Raw genomic sequence first — 22,133 nt, forward strand, 5'->3', positions numbered from 1 at the left:
GAAAATCCCCTTTTCTCCGCACTCGATATGACAAAAACTTCCGTTTCTCGCATCAGGGAAAGATCTTGTCTTGTAACAAAAGCCACCCAATAACTGTCATCGTCAAATTTATTCAGTTGATATCTATCAGCATTTTGTTTTATTTTTGATTGTGAGTCATTATCGAGACTCTATTAGCTACGACCTCATATATATGTTGTAGTTCTAGCTTAGCAACTCGGCACTGCTTTTGTTTAAAATTAAATAAACGCTTTAAAATAAGTTAACACAAAAATATTCATGTAGGTAAAGAGTAATTTATCTTGCCTTTGGTAACAATTATTTATTTATTTATTGCATAATTTTTGGAGTAAATTATATCCATAAAAATGTTATCCAGACATTTTGGTCTTCTTTGTTAATCGAACTAAAATTGAAATCTTGAATTTCAATTAAAACCGGTGGAGCTACTTATTTGTCATGTCGAAATTAATAACATATCCAAATAATTACGAAAAACGATGAAGTAGAAAGTTAATTCTTCAAAAAGTATGATGGACCAGAAGTAAAATATATAAATTTAACGAAATGGAAGAACGATTATCAAGGGAGATAATTTTGTTCAAACTTAAAAAAAAAAAATCGTTTTCAATTTGATCGATACGACGTGACTTTAGGCAGATGCATTTTTAAGACGAGACGCACATGCGATGAATGCAAATAACTTTACAGTCAGAACCGGCGACACATATCTACGACTAAACTGATTAAGAAATAAAAAAAATGTACATACCGAGAATGTCTTTCTTTATAACACATCATTGGAAAGAAGAAAAAACTGGACAAAAAAGTAAGAAATTTTATGACTTTATGATTTGTAATGTAAAAAGAATTGATTATAAATTTATCGAAAAAAATCACAATGTTTTGAATTTGAATATTTTATTTTATAATCTAAAAATAACATTTATTATATAAAAAATATGTTTAAATAGAATTTAGACTTTTTTTTTTAAAGGAATTCAAATTAAAAAAAAACACACATTGTAACAAATTTTAAAGTAGAAATGAATAAAAGCGTCGGTATTTTTATATTATGGTTTGTCCATGCCACTACTAAACCAGACATTTTTTTCTTTGAATGTATGGTAGACCAGTAGTGTAATAAACCAGGTGTGTACTTGTGTACTAAATCAGGACTTTTCAAAAAAAAAAAATAAAAATAAAAAATTATGATTTTTTTTTTTTCTGATGTATGGTGAACCAGTAGTGTAATAAACCCAGATTTTCAAAAGCCCGGTTTTTAATTCTATTCAATTTTAAGGCTTTATTTGTATGATCTATTAATATTTATTTTGGTAAAACTTGTCGAGGTTGCTCTGTTTTGGGTTTGTTTTTAAAAAATGGAACGGAAAATTAAATTTCGTTCCGTTTTAATTTTTTTTCACATTGCGCATGCGTCAGTACAATCGAAAATAATCAAAAGAATAAAATTCAACAATTATACTTTTTATATAAAAGTAAACGAAATATTACTTTTATAAAAAAATAAAATTTTATTAACAAAAAACGAAACAATTTAATTTTTAAACGAAAAAAGTCAATTTGATAAAACTTTTGGTATTTTTTTTTATTTCAGTCCAACTCACCATTTAAATTCAAAATGTATGCTGACAACGAAGAACGGCTTTTAGAATAGACACCCCCAACCTCCCCATGTTAAGAACGGCTTTCGGAACAGACACCTACAATATTGTTAGCATACCCGAAAACCTATAAAAGTTGTCATTTCAAATGTGAACGATGAGTTTTCGATTTTGTTGATGCATGCTCGATTAAAAAAAAAAGATTTAAATGGAACGAAATTAAAATTTCCATTCCATTTTCAAAACAACCCAAATAAACATTGCTATTGACAAGTTTTCATCCTTTTATTTTCAATTAATTTTTAATCAACTCTTAAAAAACGCATTTCACGTACCAATTTATGATCCTTTTTTTTTAAATTAATCATTATATTTTTTATTTAAATTAATCTTCATATTTTTTATTTAAATTAATCTTTATATTTTTAATTTAAATTAATCTTTATTTTTTTATTTAAATAATTCTTTATATTTTTTATTTAAATTAATCTTTATATTTTTTATTTAAATTAATCTTCATATGTTTTATTTAGATTAATCTTTATATTTTTTATTTAAATTAATCTTTATATTTTTTATTTAAATTAATCGTTATATGTTTATTTAAATTAATCTTCATATTTTTTATTTAAATTAATCTTTATATTTTTAATTTAAATTAATCTTTATATTTTTTATTTAAATAATTCTTTATATTTTTTATTTAAATTAATCTTCATATTTTTTATTTAAATTAATCTTTATATTTTTATTTAAATTAATCTTTATATTTTTTATTTAAATTAATCTTTATATTTTTTATTTAAATTAATCTTTATATTTTTTATTTAAATTAATCTTTATATTTTTTTATTTAAATTAATCTTTTATTTAGATTAATCTTTATATTTTTTATTTAAATTAATCTTTTATTTAGAATAATCTTTATATGTTTTATTTAAATTAATCTTTATATTTTTTATTTAAATTAATCTTTATATTTTTTATTTAAATTAATCTTTATATTTTTTATTTAAATTAATCTTTATATTTTTTATTTAAATTAATCTTTATATTTTTATTTAAATTATTCTTTATATTTTTTATTTAAATTAATCTTTATATGTTTTATTTAAATTAATCTTTATATTTTTATTTAAATTAATCTTTATATTTTTTATTTAAATTAATCTTTATATTTTTTATTTAAATTAATCTTTTATTTAGATTAATCTTTATATTTTTTATTTAAATTAATCTTTTATTTAGAATAATCTTTATATGTTTTATTTAAATTAATCTTTATATTTTTTATTTAAATTAATCTTTATATTTTTTATTTAAATTAATCTTTATATTTTTTATTTAAATTAATCTTTATATTTTTTATTTAAATTAATCTTTATATTTTTTATTTAAATTAATCTTTATATTTTTTATTTAAATTAATCTTTATATTTTTTATTTAAATTAATCTTTATATTTTTTATTTAAATTAATCTTTATATTTTTTATTTAAATTAATCTTTATATTTTTTATTTAAATTAATCTTTATATTTTTTATTTAAATAATTCTTTATATTTTTTATTTAAATTAATCTTTATATTTTTTATTTAAATTAATCTTTATATTTTTTATTTAAATTAATCTTTATATTTTTTATTTAAATTAATCTTTATATTTTTTATTTAAATTAATCTTTATATTTTTTATTTAAATTAATCTTTATATTTTTTATTTAAATTAATCTTTATATTTTTTATTTAAATTAATCTTTATATTTTTTATTTAAATTAATCTTTATATTTTTTATTTAAATTAATCTTTATATTTTTTATTTAAATTAATCTTTATATTTTTATTTAAATTAATCTTTATTTCTTTATTTAAATTAATCTTTATATTTTTTATTTAAATTAATCTTTATATTTTTTATTTAAATTAATCTTTATATTTTTTATTTAAATTAATCTTTATATTTTTTATTTAAATTAATCTTTATATTTTTTATTTAGATGAATGTGAGTGCAAAGAACTTGTCTGCTCTTTTCCCCCGTTTTGATTTGTTTTCCGATTTTGTTCGTGTTTGTGCATTTGAGAATAAAGTCTTTTCTGCTTTCCAGCAGTTTTGCATAAAACATCTTTATTTAGTGACGCACTGACAGCGATTCAGGAAAATAATTCAAAACAGTTAAAAAAATATAAAAACTAAACAAATCGATTGTAGATGAAATGTTATTGCATTTGTAAAAACTCATTTGTTTTTTCATTTTTTTTGTTTATTGTCTTTTCATTTTTTTTGTTTATTGTTTTTTCATTTTTTTGTTTATTGTTTTTTCATTTTTTTTTGTTTATTGTCTTTTCATTTTTTTTGTTTATTGTTTTTTCATTTTTTTTGTTTATTGTTTTTTCATTTTTTTTGTTTATTGTTTTTTTCATTTTTTTTGTTTATTGTTTTTTCATTTTTTTTGTTTATTGTTTTTTCATTTTTTTTGTTTATTGTCTTTTCATTTTTTTTGTTTATTGTTTTTTTCATTTTTTTTGTTTATTGTTTTTTTCATTTTTTTTTGTTTATTGTTTTTTTCATTTTTTTTGTTTATTGTTTTTTTCATTTTTTTTGTTTATTGCCTTTCATTTTTTTTTGTTTATTGTTTTTTCATTTTTTTGTTTATTGTTTTTTCATTTTTTTTTGTTTATTGTTTTTTCATTTTTTTGTTTATTGTTTTTTCATTTTTTTTTGTTTATTGTTTTTTCATTTTTTTTGTTTATTTTTTCATTTTTTTTGTTTATTGTTTTTTCATTTTTTTTGTTTATTGTCTTTTCATTTTTTTTTGTTTATTGTTTTTTCATTTTTTTTTTGTTTATTGTTTTTTCATTTTTTTTGTTTATTGTTTTTCATTTTTTTTGTTTATTGTTTTTTCATTTTTTTTTGTTTATTGTTTTTTCATTTTTTTTGTTTATTGTCTTTTCATTTTTTTGTTTATTGTTTTTTCATTTTTTTCACCATTTTACCGTTTATTTGAAAAAGTATCATATTTTTTAAATTTTTTAAAAGTTTTACAAAATTAAAAAAAAATATTCAAAAAATAAAGAAAATACGATTCATACTGAATGTTAATTTTATCAAATATTAGAAAGAAAAGGTGCAAATCCTGAATTTAGCCTATTTAAATAAAAACAAAAAAACAATCTTAATGATGTACCACTTGTGACATCATATTCCAAAAATCACTACACAGATGATGCAGATTTTTTTAACAAAGAAAATCAAATTTTATGAGGAAGTGAGAGTCTATTAATTCTCATCTTAAAAGAAAGGAAATAAATTATAGGAAATTATAATGAGTCATGCCAGTATTCAGTTATGAGCATAGTTATATGTTAAGGGGAGATAAATCTGAGTTAACTCTGAGCATATGATAAGCTCTGCCAAAATCAGCCCTAGATTGACATCTTTTCTGTATATAGTGTGCCATTTTCAGGTTTCTATTAAGCATCTTGCTTGCAGAGCTAATGTACCTGTCGAGGTTGCCAGTCATAATGCTTCTTAATGCAGTCACGTGACATTTAAACTTGTTATGAGTGCAGGGGGATACCACCACTTTTAGGACATCTCCAAAACATCTCCAAACTGATACATTCGTTCTTGATATTCTTGTAGTTGTTTACTTGAATGATCTTATTCTGCAACGAGATGCGATTGTTACTCCACGACACTAAATGCAGTTTTTATGAGCTGATAATTTTATACTTTGGGTTTGGCTGAAGTTTTGAAAAAAAAATCTGCTTTTCAGCAGTGTGCTTTCTATAAAAGTTTCATACTCGTAGTTGTCCCTCAGTTCAGTAGAAACCTCCCGAGTCATTTCAGACTTAGTTTCGCTCTTTTTAACTTACGTGAGTATGTCAATTAATACACCGTTGAACTCCTTTATATGAGATGAGAAAACTGAGACATTGATGGACGTTATTCTAAGGATTTGTTTGACCATCAGACCAATAAATAGTTCACCTATGGTCGTAAAGATAATAAGGATACACTCTGCCCCACAGATTCAAGTCTCTTAACAACAATGGTTTCCGGTGTAACCACCATATTTTGATAGAACCAGGGAACTCTCCAAACCATAACTCCAATGCATACACTAAGAAAACCTTCCAAAATGTTCAAGTTTATCTAATCTATAAATATAAAAGTGGATGTTGAAGACAATGTGTACCCCCACATTCTTCTGAACTGAGTTGAGCATTTCATTTTCATTAAAGTACACATAATTATTGAAAAACAACTTGTCATAACATTTGTTGCATTTTTATTCACAAAAACATTTGAAAACATTGAAAACAAATGATATTAATGTGACATTTTTTATGTTGTATTTTCAGTGAGAAGTTTAGTATGTGGTTAATTCTGTCAAGAAATTCTATTTATGCCTTTAAAAAGTTTTGCATAAAACACTGGAGAGAAACTTATTCTTGTGAAACTTAGACTCTTCAGTGTTTATATTTTGATGAAATTTAAATAAATATAAAATAAAAAAGTCCATTATTATAAATTATAAATCGCAAAACATTTAATTTAAACGAAATAGAAACTAAGTTGTTGAGAATGTAATACGAATAGTTTTCAATATTTCTCTTAAAAACTGCTGAACAAATGAGAGTGCGAAAAAGCATCTTTAAACAATTCTAAATCAAGAAAGAGACTATTCTTGTAAAGTGTGTGGCAAAGTATTTGAAAAAACATTTTATATTATTATTATTATTATTATGATTTAATGCATATGAGTATTTTTTAAAATAATATTTGTATAATTTTATTTTTTGGCAGGTAAAATTTACAGTGGAGAAAATACATTAAAAAATATTTTATTCTTCTGAACTGAGTTGGTCATTTCTTTTTCATTAAAGAATATTCATGTGGATGGAGAAAAACATTTTATATTATTATTATTATGATGATTTAATGATTATGAGTATTTTTTTAAATAATATTTGTATAATTTTATTTTTTGGCAGGTAAAATTTACAGTGGAGAAAATACATTAAAAAATATTTTATTCTTCTGAACTGAGTTGGTCATTTCTTTTTCATTAAAGAATATTCATGTGGATGGAGAAAACCGTTTTTTTGTAAAGCCTGTGGTCCAGCATTTGTAATTGTTTAGGAAGCCACTTGGTAACACAGGATATAAACTACATTCTCGTGAAGCTGATTTTATGGAATCTTTAAATAATTCTATAGATATGGAGCAGATGAGAACAAACACAGATGGGAAACGCTATTCTTGTAAAGTCTGTGGCAAAACATTTACAAGCAAATCTCATGGTGTGATACACATGCGAAGAATACACACTGGAGAAAAACCTTTTTCTTGTAACGTTTGTGATAAAGCTTTCTCAACCAATGATGATTTAAAACTACATGTTAGAACACACACTGGAGAAAAACCTTATTCATGTGGCGTATGTGATAAAGCATTTATACAACACTCGAGTGCTGTGATACATATGCGAAGAGAACACACTGGAGAGAAACCGTTTTCATGTAAAGTGTGTGATAAAACATTTGCAACCAGTACTGAGTTGAAATTTCATATGAGAACACACACGGGAGAAAAACCTCACGTATGTGAAGTGTGTGGCAAAGCATTTACAACTAATACTGAAATAAAATCACACATGAGAACACACACTGGAAACAAACCTTATTCTTGTGATGTGTGTGGTAAAGCCTTTGCCCAAAGATCTAATGCTATGAAACACATGCGAAGAATACACACTGGAGAGAAACGTTTCAATTGTCAAGTGTGTGGCAAAGCATTTGTAACCAACGCTGAGGTAAAAGAACATATGAGAACACACACTAAGGAAAAACCTTATTCATGTGAAGTGTGTGGAAAAACATTTACACACAAATCTAGTGTTACAATACACATGCGAAAAATACACATTGAAAAGAAATCTTTTTCGTGTAAGATGTGTGATAAAACATTTGTAACCAATGCTAAGGTAGCATCACACATGCGAACACACACGAAAGAAAAACGTTTTTCTTGTGAAGTGTGTGGCAAAGCATTTACAAGCAAATCTCATGCTAGGATACACATGCAAAGAACACACACTGGAGAGAAACATTTTTCTTGTAAAGTGTGTGAAAAAGCTTTCGTCACCAATGATGATTTAAAACAACACGTTAGAATACACACTGGAGAAAAACCTTATTCATGTAAAGTGTGTTGTAAAATATTTAGACAACACTCTGATGTTATAGTACACATGCGAAGAAAACATACTGGAGAGAAACCGTTTACTTGTGGGTGTAATAAAGCATTTGCAACTATTACCGAGTTAAAATCGCACATGAGAACACACACGGGAGAGAAAGCTTATTCTTGTGAACTGTGTGGAAAAGCATTTCCTAATTCATCAAATGCTATGAGACACATGCGAAGAATACACACAGGAGAGAAACGTTTTTCTTGTAAAATTTGTGGTAAAACATTTGTAACCAATACTGAGGTAACATCACACATGCGAACACACACTAAGGGGAAACCTTATTCTTGTGAAGAATGTGGCCAAACATTTACAAAAGAATCTCATGCTGTGAAACACATGCGAACTATTCACAGTGACGAGTAACTTTTTTCTTATAAAATGTGATAAATTATTAGTAATTAATGCTGACTTAAAAATACACATGAAAACACAATAAATTATTAGTAATTAATGCTGACTTAAAAATACACATGAAAACACAATAAATTATTAGTAATTAATGCTGACTTAAAAATGCACATGAAAACACAATAAATTAATAGTAATTAATGCTGACTTAAAAATACACATGAAAACACAATAAATTATTAGTAATTAATGCTGACTTAAAAATACACATGAAAACACAATAAATTATTAGTAATTAATGCTGACTTAAAAATACACATGAAAACACAATAAATTATTAGTAATTGATGCTGACTTAAAAATACACATGAAAACACAATAAATTATTAGTAATTAATGCTGACTTAAAAATACACATGAAAACACAATAAATTATTAGTAATTAATGCTGACTTAAAAATACAAATGAAAACACAATAAATTATTAGTAATTAATGCTGACTTAAGAATACACATGAAAACACAATAAATTATTAGTAATTAATACTAACTTAAACGTACACATCTAAACACAATAAATTATTAGTAATTAATGCTAACTTAAACATACACATGAGAACACATGCGGGCGGTTGTCATACTGATGAATACTGCCGAGGTATATGATGAACCAGCAACACAGATCAAGAGTGAAAGAAAGAAATATACAAATAAAGATAGAAACAAAAAAAAAAGAATTGAATCAACATATGAGAGCAGGGAAGATTCTAAGCGAACGTAACCACAGTATATAGACATAAGTATATAGGCATATGTCCATATACTTATGTCTATATACTTAAGTATATAGACAAGAGTATATAGACATAAGTATATAGACAGGGATGCTTCATTCCATTTTCAAACAATTGCAATGTTAACAAAAACATGCAAACTCACACTAGAGAAAAAACTTATTTTATGTCGCAAAATGTTTAAAAATCACGATAATGCTATCATAGACATGTGGAACAATGGAAAGCGTCCCCTTTGGGAGAGCTGGGGGGCTTTTACATTAATGAACCTTGTGTCTAACTTGGTCTGTACTTGTGAGGTGCAGATGTGTATGCAGGTGTTTGTGATTATGAAAATGTTCTGTTATGACTCAAGCTAAGGATGACAGTTTGTTTATAATATTGAACCAAGGCAAAACAATATAAGATTTAGAATTTGAAAGGTCAAACCCGAAAGAACTCATGGATACAAAAATAAAACAATGTTTAAACTATGAATATATCTTCTCTCTTTTTGTCCTTTTCTCTCTGTCTCTTTCACTCTCCTTCTCTCTCCTTCAATGAAGAAAAAGAGAATTAAACAATTCTATTGTTTTAAACAGTTGATGCATGCATTCTGGATTCGGTGGATGCGACATAGCCTGTAACAACGCGACCCATGTAAGAAGCGACGCATGCCAGCCAGTTATAGTCGACAACATATCGACCGTTTTTGTTGATGTTTCCAACATGTGCCTATCGTTAGATATCGTTGGATATCGTGTCTACCACCCGGGGAGCTGGTTCGATCCGAGGACGTTCCTCAACCGAGTAACTCTCCCCGGGGAAGCGATAGTACAATACACATACGATTACAAACTTGACAACATTTATTCATGTAAAGAATGTGGAATAAAGCGTGTGATAAATCCTTTGCAAATCATAATATCACAGTATGGGAAATACTTAGCAATTACACAACAATCTGATGCTATGAAACACATAAAGAATACATACACTGTGATAAAGCAATTGCAACACACGGTGAGAAACTTTTTCATGTAAAGTGTGTGAGAAATATATAATTCTTGTGAAGTGTGTGGCAAAATATTTGCAAATCAAGATCACAGTATGTGAAGTATGTGGCAAAGCATCTACACAACAATCTGATGCTATGAAACACAGGATAAGAACACACTGTAATAAAGCATTTTCAATTCGCATAGAAAAACTTTTTCAGGTAAAGTGTGGGAAAATATAATTCCTGTGAATTTTGTATATACGTTTATATACATATATCCACAATATATATGTACGTTTATATACGTATATATATAATATGTATATACGTTTATATACGTATATACACAATATGTATATACGTTTATATACGTATATACACAATATATATATAGAGAGAGAGAGAGGGAGAGAAAATAAAAAGGAACAAACCGTATCAAGTGTTCATCAATGTTTCGTCTTTATTTCGAGACTTCCTCTGGATGAATGCGATTAAGAAACAAAAAATACCAGTACAAAATATTTGAAAATGTTTCACGTGCACAGTGTGACACAGTTCTATTTCATAGAAACGGAAAAAGACGTTGGAAATTCAAAAAGGAGGGGGAGGGTTGGCGCTGTTAAAGAGAAGGAACTTTTAGTGACGTCATATAGTCGTTAATGTAATTTTAAAACTATGAACGCAGTTAATATTCTTATTGGGAAAAGGATATATCTGTTGAAATTCAAATATAGGTTTGTAACAGAAATGAAATGAGTGGTTTTTATGTAATTTATTGATTGAGATTATGTGTTAATTATTACAGGGGGTGTTTGAATGGTGTGAGAAAGTTAACCTGTGTCTACAGTTAAATAATGTTCTTTTTATAAAAGTTTACTTATTAATGGCGCTATGTTATAGAAACCTCCACGTTGTTTAATAGTGCTTGAAATTGCGATAAGTGCAGATTCAAGAAGTCTCCGGTGCGGGTTATTTGAAATAAATTTAACTACTTTTGCTTGTTTAAAGTCAAAGGTGTGGTTATGTTGCAATGAATGAGAGAATAATGCACTTAGAGAATTGCTATTTTTTATATCTCTTTTATGTTCATTGAGCCTTTTTTCCAATTTACGCTGAGTTTCACCAACGTATTTATGATGGCAATTATGACAAGGAATAGTGTATATACCTCCATTGGAAACTGGTTTGTTATAGAGATGTTTCGTAGTTTTTAATATATGTTTTATGGTTAGTGATGTGGTTTGTACGATAGGAATTTTTAGTTTGTTTAGTGTGTTACAGATTATTGTATTATTGGTGTGTGTAGGTAAAAAAAGGTCTGGTGTGTATGATTTTTTATTATTATTTATTCTAGAAAATATTTGTGTGGCTTTTCTCTTAGCATTTAATATGAAATATGTCGGATATTGCAAGGTTTTCAAAATGTTTATGAGGTATTTGAATTCTTTGTCCAGATATTCAGGACTGCAAATTCTGAAAGCGCGTAAGAAGAAACCAATTATCATCCCTGTTTTTATTTTATTATTATGGTGTGAATAGAAATCTATGTAATCGTTTTTGTGTGTAGTTTTGCGGTGAACTTTGATGGATAGTGTATTATTGGATTTTTTAATAAGTATGTCAAGAAAAGGTAATGAGTTATTGTTTTCTGTTTCATAGGTAAACTTTATGGAAGGTTCCACTGAGTCTAATTTGTCTCTAATGTTATTTATGCGCATATATATATATATATATATATATATATATATATATATATATATATATATATATATATATAAGTTAATTTAGTATCCAACCAAATGGCTACATATAGGCATACATGTTTCGGCGAAAACCCGGTAAGGGAATCGCTTCGTCAGGCCAAAGACATCTCTTTAGCCTGACGAAGCGAGTCCTTTACCGGGTTTTCGCCGAAACATGTATGCCTATATGTAGCCATTTGGTTGGATACTAAATTAACTTATTTTGGCTCTGTCTAAACATTGAGCACTCTTTTGGTAGACACACTTAATAATTACTACCAATACAATATATATATATATATATATATATATATATATATATATATATGTCTACAAATCAATCTGATGCGGTGATACATGAATGCCACATTTGTTTGCTCCAAGTTGTATTATCTTAAGTATCAGTATGATAGAGGATACTCCACCAGACTAGATAGAAATTCTTTTCGTAGAATCTAGTAAGATAAATTGACTACAATACATGTATACTATAACATATTTAAATGTTTAACTAGGGAGAGAAAAATATTTTACTAACTTTTTACTAAGTTAATGTTTAAGAATTAGAAGTTTACTGAAATATTAACACCAGGAAAGGTGCCGTTTTATTTTGAAATGGAGTTGTTATTTGTGTAAAATGTGTGGTAAAGCAATTGCATTCTAATCTTTAATAATTAAAACTATGAGAACAGTTTACATTAAGAATATCCATTGTGCGACAAAGGAATCATCTCACCAAATACCAGTCTCATGTATGACATAAAGGGATTAAATTTCAAGATTTGTATCACAAATTTTGTGATGAAACGTCATCGTCTCTCCAAACTATTCTTCGCCTAATTTACATATGAGAATACACACTGAAGAGAAACTTGTCTCTAGTATCGTGTGTGAAAAATCATATTCATGTCATTCAAGTATATAGGAAGATATACGCCTTTATGATCAATATATTCAAAAGAAGTTGTTCCGCCAATAACAATGGAATTCTCTACACAGAATTTGAAAGTGTGATACGAAGGAAAGTCTTCATGATTAATACATTAAATAGAAGTTACCTCAACAATGGCAATTGTCTTCTGTACACAGAATTTTAGTGTGATTCACAGTGAAACCATTTCTTTCTACTTGATGACGACAGTTATGCAATACAACACAAAATTGAGTATATATATATTGCCATTTGACCATCTTTAAATAATTGACAAAGCTAGCAAATAAAATATATAAGGTAGAAATGTATAAAAAAGAGAGAAAATAGTTTTTTCAGAAGGATAAAGTAAAACATTTTATGTCCCTTTGTCTACAAACTCGTTCAAATTTGTAAGATTTTGCTGTTATTTGAAATACATGTTTATTAAATGTTGCATACTGCACTTTGTTGCAGTGTTGTTCAAACTGCAATTGCATTACCTGGATTCTTAAATAGTTTATATTTAAGTCGTGCTATTATATTTGAATATTCTGTATTCTGTCATTTTTATCTTCATATTGTTGTCCACAAATGCATGCAAATACGCTTTACATGGCCGGATTTTTTTCTATAAAATTCTATTTGATGATTTTATACATCAGATCGTCATCCTGGGTTTTATTTTATCTGTGCTGAAACTTACTTGATTACCACTTGTCTTTTTGGATAAATTTATTGACTTGACTTTGTTGCCTTTCTATAGTTTCGATTGCAATTTTTTATCTTTATTTTTATTTTATTATTCTATAATATTGTTTTTTAGATATTTCATATTTTACTTGATATTCAGTATCTCTATATGTTAACTTTATTAGCTCTCCTTTGGATTGAGATTAGGCTTAGTTTATGTTGTGTTTTTCTTTTAACACACACACACACATACACACACACACACACACACACACATATATATATATATATATATATATATGGGGGTATTACATCAACAGACAATCATGAAACAGCGGCACCAAACAGAGTGAGAAAAAATACATATAAACATTTATATGTACAATTAAGACTTTTATGTTGTTATTGAAAATATTGTAATAGTTTCATCAATATCTATATAGTGCCAATCCAATGACTTATGACTTTCATAAAATATGATGAGGTTAATATTTTGACCAAACGTGTAAAAATAACAAATCTTTAGTCGAAATTTATATTCTTAAGCACAACACAGATGTACTCGCTTTTGAACTACATCACCTTATCACTTTCGTTTTAAGGACCTCAAATTCTACCCCAAGATTGGAGCGAGATGGGTATCATCCTCAAATGGAGGTGACAAGTCATAGTATGTTATTTCCATTAAATGCTCCCTCTCTAATAAAAAGAAGTCAGGAAGTAATCAAACAAATATTTGGAGAACAAGGGATCTCAGTGAGAGTCATAAGCGACAATGGTCCTCACTATAGCTCTAGTCTGTTCAAGCAATTTGCAGGTGAATGGGAATTTGAAAACTATATATTATCCCTAGATACCCTCAATCAAATGGTCTAGCAGAGTGCTGTATGCAATCCATAAAATCTGCAATTAGGAAGGCTGTCTCAAATAGTCGCGACTTTGACATGGTATTGCTAGATTTACGGTCAACCCCTATCGACCATGTAATTCCATCACCTGGCGAATTACTATTAAACTGAAAGCTCGTATGAAACTTATCAGTAAAGTGTCCCAACAATTCGATCCATAAAAAAAAAACAGCGACTCGCTTGTATCAAAGGTAATCATAGCAACAGTCTCAACACGACCAACACAAGGATCCGGGGAAAGATAAGTCCGCAGCAAGGCTGAACCAAGACGCATCTTCATCCTCAATCGTAATATCCCCAGAATTCAATGGAGGATAAGCAGCCAGCATAGAAACAGATCGCATGGAACAACAAACTCCGCCACAACCAATGGCAGATCTTCAAAACACCCACCATCATCATGGAGCTGAAAGAATATTCAGATCCGGCCGTACAATAAGATCATAATATAATATATACCAACATTATACAATAAGATCATAATATAATATATACCAACATAATACAATAAGATCATAATATAATATATACTAACACAATACAATAAGATCATAATATAATATATACCAACATAATACAATAAGACCATAATATAATATATACCAACATAATACAATACGATCATAATATAATATATACCAACATAATACAATAAGATCATAATATAATATATACCAACATAATACAATAAGATCATAATATAATATATACCAACATAATACAATGAGATCATAATATAATATATACCAACATAATACAATAAGATCATAATATAATATATACTAACACAATACAATAAGATCATAATATAATATATACCAACATAATACAATAAGACCATAATATAATATATACCAACATAATACAATAAGATCATAATATAATATATACCAACATAATACAATAAGATCATAATATAATATCAAACAACATAATACAATAAGATCATAATATAATATATACTAACACAATACAATAAGATCATAATATAATATATACCAACATAATACAATAAGACCATAATATAATATATACCAACATAATACAATAAGATCATAATATAATATATACCAACATAATACAATGAGATCATAATATAATATATACCAACATAATACAATAAGATCATAATATAATATATACCAACATAATACAATAAGATCATAATATAATATATACCAACATAATACAATAAGATCATAATATAATATATACCAACATAATACAATAAGATCATAATATAATATATACCAACACAATACAATAAGATCATAATATAATATCAAACAACATAATACAATAAGATCATAATATAATATCAAACAACATAATACAATAAGATCATAATATAATATATACCAACATAATACAATAAGATCATAATATAATATCAAACAACATAATACAATAAGATCATAATATAATATATACTAACATAATACAATAAGAACATAATATAATATATACCAACATAATACAATTAGATCATAATATAATATATACCAACATAATACAATAAGACCATAATATAATATATACCAACATAATACAATAAGATCATAATATAATATATACCAACATAATACAATAAGACCATAATATAATATATACCAACATAATACAATAAGATCATAATATAATATATACCAACATAATACAAAAGATCATAATATAATATATACCAACATAATACAATAAGACCATAATATAATATATACCAACATAATACAATACGATCATAATATAATATATACCAACATAATACAATAAGATCATAATATAATATATACCAACATAATACAATAAGACCATAATATAATATATACCAACATAATACAATACGATCATAATATAATATATACCAACATAATACAATAAGACCATACTATAATATAATATATACCAACATAATACAATAAGATCATAATATAATATATACCAACATAATACAATAAGATCATAATATAATATATACCAACATAATACAATAAGATCATAATATAATATATACCAACATAATACAATAAGATAATATATACCAACATAATACAATAAGATCATAATATAATATATACCAACATTATACAATAAGATCATAATATAATATATACCAACATAATACAATAAGACCATAATATAATATATACCAACATAATACAATAAGACCATAATATAATATATACCAACATAATACAATACGATCATAATATAATATCAACCAACATAATACAATAAGATCATAATATAATATATACAAACATAATACAATAAGATCATAATATAATATATACAAACATAATACAATAAGATCATAATATAATATATACCAACATAATACAATAAGATCATAATATAATATAATATATACCAACATAATACAATAAGATCATAATATAATACATACCACCATAATACAATAAAATCATGATATAATATATACCAACATAATACAATAATATCATAATATAATATATACCAACATAATACAATAATATCATAATATAATATATACCAACATAATACAATAAGATCATAATATAATACATACCAACATAATACAATAAAATCATAATATAATATATATCAACATAATACAATAATATCATAATATAATATATACCAACATAATACAATAAGACTATAATATAATATATACCAACATAATACAATAAGATCATAATATAATATATACCAACATAATACAATAAGATCATAATATAATATTTACCAACATAATACAATAAGATCATAATATTGTATCAACCAACACAATATAATAAGATCATAATATAATATATACCAACATAATTAAATAAGATCATAATATTATATATACCAATATAATACAATAAAATCATAATATAATATATACCAACATAATACAATGAGACCATAATATAATATATACCAGCATAATACAATAAAACCAACTAAAGCGATTACAGCCCTTAGTTGGACAACCAGACTACGTTCTAATTATACACACATCTGTATATGAAGCTTACTTATTTCTGTATTACGAATGTATATCTGTTATCATCCAAAGATAACATGAAACCATTGCACCGACTACAACTTTTTCAAGCATCTCTACAAATTTCTGTGCGAGAAATGATTCGCCAGTCGACCGTACAAATATAAGGTATGTTGGGGAACGCCCCTCTGGCTTCAGCGATCATACTCTATAGGGCTTTAGTACGTCTTACTCTGTCTGTGAAATTTTTGGGGTTAGTTATCCTTTTCCCATCAACTTTCTCCGATTGCTTTGGCGGCCTCAGCAGACCCCTATGTGTGATGTAGCTATAAGCGTGAAAAGCATCAAAATCGCATATCCAGTCTCCAGACAAGAAGGGAAATTTTCTGATCTTTTCTCTCCGTGTCGGAGATTCAGAGGCAGCTTTGCAGCTGCATTAGGTCGTTTTTAGCACTTGACGATTCCACTCATTGTCCAGGTGTCATACATGAGCAGGACTTGAATTTTTTGGAAACCAAGCACATCTTAATAATGTGGCCCCCTATCATAGATTACGGGGACCACGAACTGAAAAAATTATTTCAATGTCCTCATACTAACTCATGACATACCAACTCATGACATACTAACTCATGACAGTGTTTGGAGTCTATCTAACAAGGGACAAAAAATGATAAAAATGTCCGTACGTCTCTTGTTTATGTATTTTGGCCTGAAGCGGAAATTTTTCCACTTCTAGTTAGACCTGAACATCTTTTCCACATCATCATCGGTCAGCAGCAGAAGGTCCCATACGACAAAGCTCCAACGATATATATAAGTTGTTGAAATTTAAAGATCTCCAGCACCTCCGCCATAACTTCTTTGGATACTACTGTTAAATTTTTATTTTTCAAGTCTGTGGTGACTAGCGATACGATTCGTCTCGCTAGTCTATCCACAGCTTTACTGCTTTAATGACTTTACCAGCAGTCAACTCCTTGTACGTCGTGTTGAATAGCTTAGGGTAGTCTGCAGGTGGTAGTTGGGATTGGGGTCCCCACTACCTTTCAGCTGCCGAGTTGTTGCTGCTGTTGTTGGCGTTTTCAGCAACTTCGGCAGTAGTGCTCTCTGCCCTAGCGGAATTGTAGAACATGTCGCGTCCAGCGCTTGTAAACTCTTCGGTAGTGATGTCTAATCTACCAGCTTCTTCGTCAGAGATGATCTTTTCTTCTTAGTGGGTATGACGCCAACTGCCGCCCTCCTCTGGCCTGGTTGATCGGTCCTCATCTTTTTTCTTAGACGAGACATTCTTGCTCTGAGCTTTTTCTTTGCTGACGGTTTTCTGCTATCACTGTCACTGTTTCTTCTGCTGTACTGCATGTTTTAATTCAGTGAACGGCTGAGATCAGAGTCCTGTAAAGTGATGATCTCTACGGGTTATTTCCAGTTGCCTGGGACTGCTCTCGTTGATGCTTGATCTGAGTTAGGTGGTTCTCAAGATGGAAAAATCAATAGTGCCAGTTGGTTTCAATCCTGGCCCTACGAATTCTTTCCTCCTATGGGCGGGCGATCTGACACTTAATCCTTTTGTTCCATTGATTCGATCAAGCCGGATCACCACTCCCAGCTGGTCTACTTCTATCACCAAGAGGACATCAGTGTCAAAAGAATTGGAGAAGCTGTCTAGTGCAGCAAACTTTTCTATCGATATGGTGCGGAGGGTCAGCACTGGCAAGGAATTCTGGCCTGTTCCAACATCTGGGCGCTGTAGTAGAGCCTGGATCACATGATGGTAGTAAAGTTGTTGTGGACACTGATCCTGCCCCAGATTGGCTGAAGCCCCCTCTGGGAACCGGACTCCAGGCTAAGCATTTGCACATAAGATCCTGGACTAGTTACCTTCCTCTTCTCAGTATTCCTCCCGGTTCAGATCCAACAATGTAGCCTGGCTCGGAATTCCGCTAAATATTACTCTAGTCACCCCTGATGCAGACCAGCCAGCTGCTTTAGTTGAACCAAGGAAGAGAACAAACCTGCAAAAAATCCTCCAAAAAGAGACAGCTAATGACCCAACAGGGGCAACAGACCAAGGAATCAAGAGGAATGCTTCCCCAAAGAAAACCCCAAAGCAAACACTGGCCACGCAAGTCTTTGCAGATCGGCAAGAAGAGAAAAAATCTGCTTCCAATCTGCGTTAAAAGCTTTTTGGTTAAACAAGCACTGTCTTTATGAAAAGGTGTTGCTCTTAATAAAAAACAAGTGATTAAAATTAATTTCTTACAGAAATCAAAATAATTTCACTTGTATATTGATTGTATTTATGTTCAATTCGGCTTGAAATCCAAAGTCTGCCGATATTAATCATGTGGGAAAAGTAAAGTTTTTTTGTTAATTCCGTTTGTGGTTAAAAAGAAAGGAAAATCAACGTAAGGAACACACACGAACATCGATGCACATAACGCGATGTCAGTCATGTGGCTGACTCTGCTAACACATCGTCATTGTGTGTTTTAGTTGGAGTGGTAATTGGTGTTCTGATACACACTACGACAAGGCTCTCACCCTGGATAACTGATTATTATCAATTACCAAACAAACAATGTCAAAACAATCTGCAGATGCGAATGTATCAGCAAGGATCGTCGAGATCATGAGTGTAAGTTGATCTGCAAGGTTGATGAGACAATTCGCTGGTGTAGGTGTTTCTGCATGGTTGGTTGAAAGTGATAAGTGAGTACAAGTGGGTCTGCACGATTGTTTGTGTTCTTAGTCTGCAAGTGCGTCTGCAGTCCAAGCGATGAGTGCAAGTGAGTCTGCACTTGTTAAATCTGTTGTCCGTGTTGTGGAGATAATTATCAAGATTGGTGGTAAACTATGGTTGAAGTGAGTTGCCCAATATTTGCAAGTGAGTCTGCAATGCCAACTACAAGTGGGTGTTATTGGTGAGGGTGTGCGCTGTTCGAATAATTTGGGACCCTTCTGTGTTGATTGAATCATCAAACGTCCAGTTGTTGAATTTTTGATGTGCGTGTTGCAGCTTAACTCGTTTTAAACGTGAGCAATTTCTTCCATCGTGGTTGTTGGTGATGTCCGTGAATTTTATGTTCTTGATGAATGTTCGTGATAATTTCGTTGTCGAATCTGTTGTCAAAGAGAGTTGATATCCTTGAATGGTCTTGTTCATGTTCACAAAGCTTGACGTTTTACATCCAGTATGAAGTCAAGATCTCATTGTTGGTTCTGTGCTGAATTTGTTCAAATGCTCGATAGTCATGGTGGGTCGAATATAAGTTGAATATAATCCTCAACATTTGCGGCATGAGTCTAAGAATGATGTGGACTTTTCATCTTCTTTGCTGATCTTTGTTTGACACACAATGATATTTAGTTAAGGACGACGTAAATCGTCTTTTATTTACCAAATAAAACATGAAAGTGATAAATGTATAAGGTATGTGATCAGTCTGAGAGTGAGACTGGCTCAGCTTCTGGAATATGGCAGCTGGACGTCAGTAGGCACTAGAGTAGGAAATCAGACGACAGTGGTATAGTGAGCCGTTTATACCTACTAATTCGCTTTGTCTAGATCAAACACACAGACACAGAACAAGCTGTCTGCAGTAGCACACACACATGGAGTGGGGCACATTTATACACGTATACACCCACACGCTTCATAAGCATGCACTCGAAGAGCAGCAGACAGAAATGTGAGGTAGGCTTGCATATTTTTGCATAGACATCGTTACCTTTCAGATGCTTACACAATGAGCTAATACAGTATAAACAATCCAAGACTGTTATCATTAAGCTACATATTGCTTGTGTAAAATATGAACTATCACCTTTGTGCACGTTTCCATAGAGTTCAACACGTACAAGCCACAATCACACGTCCTTACGCGCCTACCGAATTATTACACCAATGTATCAACTTTGCTTAGTTTTGTTTTAAATAAATAATGTAGTTTTATATATATACTGGTATAATGGTTTTTCTTATTACTAAGTCGTGAACATGCTTTATATGGCCTCGCAATAGTGGGTACTTGGACAAGGCTGCTGGATGCCAGTAGGCACTGGAACAGGCACCCAGACAACAGTGGGTAATTGAACATAGTCGCCGGATATCAATAATCATTGGAACGGGTAGCCTGATGGCTAAAAGAAGTTGGACGTCAGTAGGCACTAGAGCAGGAAATCAGACGACAGTGGGTACTGGGACAAAGCTGTATAAAAATAACTAAAAACAAATATTCTAAACATATAAAACGTTTATTTTTATTCAATAAATGTTCAGATAATTAATGTATTATTTTTGTGTTATTGTCTTGTCGACATTTTCGATACTTCGATTGTTTCTCCAAGTTATAAAATTGCATTGTTTCCCCCTGTTCTGCTCTCTTCAAATCGAAACTAAAAACGTAAAGTGCAAGTGCAGACAATTTTTATTAAAATCTTGTTTTTATTTTTATTTTTCAAAGTTTTCAATCGCAAACAAGAGTTTTTTTCTTTTCATTCATCTGAGTTTATGGGGGGGGAGATGTGGGCCAAATAAATTCGTCGAGATTATTGCTGTATAGAATTCAGTTTTTTGTATTAAAATTAAAATTTTCTTTTGAATAAAATACATTTAAAAAAATTACTTCATTTGTTATTTCGTTTCAATTTTATTCTGTTTCAAATTTTACATAAAACTCCAACTTAGTGGCCATTTCTTTTTTTATTACATTTTCACCCCAAACAAAGCACATTGCCACTTTGTTGTATGGGGCTACTATCAGGGACATAGGCATCAGGTAGGGAGTTAGGCAGCAAGATGTCAGTTCATGTTGCACTTGGACTTCTGCATGTCAGTACAGTCGGGGAAGCAAGAAACTGAAAGGGAATTCAAAAGTCTAGCTGTTCTGGGGAAGAAT

At 29.0% G+C, this 22,133-nt stretch overlaps 1 protein-coding gene and 1 long non-coding RNA gene across 2 annotated transcripts in view; one reads left to right on the forward strand and one right to left on the reverse strand.

Moving 5' to 3' along the window:
* Positions 1 to 22,133, reverse strand: part of LOC145269790 (uncharacterized) — a 261,099-nt gene that overhangs the window by 117,411 nt on the left and 121,555 nt on the right. The gene's annotated exons all lie outside the window — the stretch shown is intronic.
* On the forward strand, positions 6,629 to 11,733 carry LOC145269778 (uncharacterized). The gene has a single exon (XM_080125497.1). The coding sequence runs from the start codon at positions 6,823 to 6,825 to the stop codon at positions 8,245 to 8,247; it is 1,425 nt and encodes a 474-aa protein (XP_079981623.1). The 5' UTR covers positions 6,629 to 6,822; the 3' UTR covers positions 8,248 to 11,733.

Source organism: Euprymna scolopes, chromosome 45 (genome assembly GCF_053919585.1).
Source record: "Euprymna scolopes isolate OS-2025 chromosome 45, ASM5391958v1, whole genome shotgun sequence".
NCBI classification, from domain to species: Eukaryota; Metazoa; Mollusca; class Cephalopoda; order Sepiida; family Sepiolidae; genus Euprymna; species Euprymna scolopes.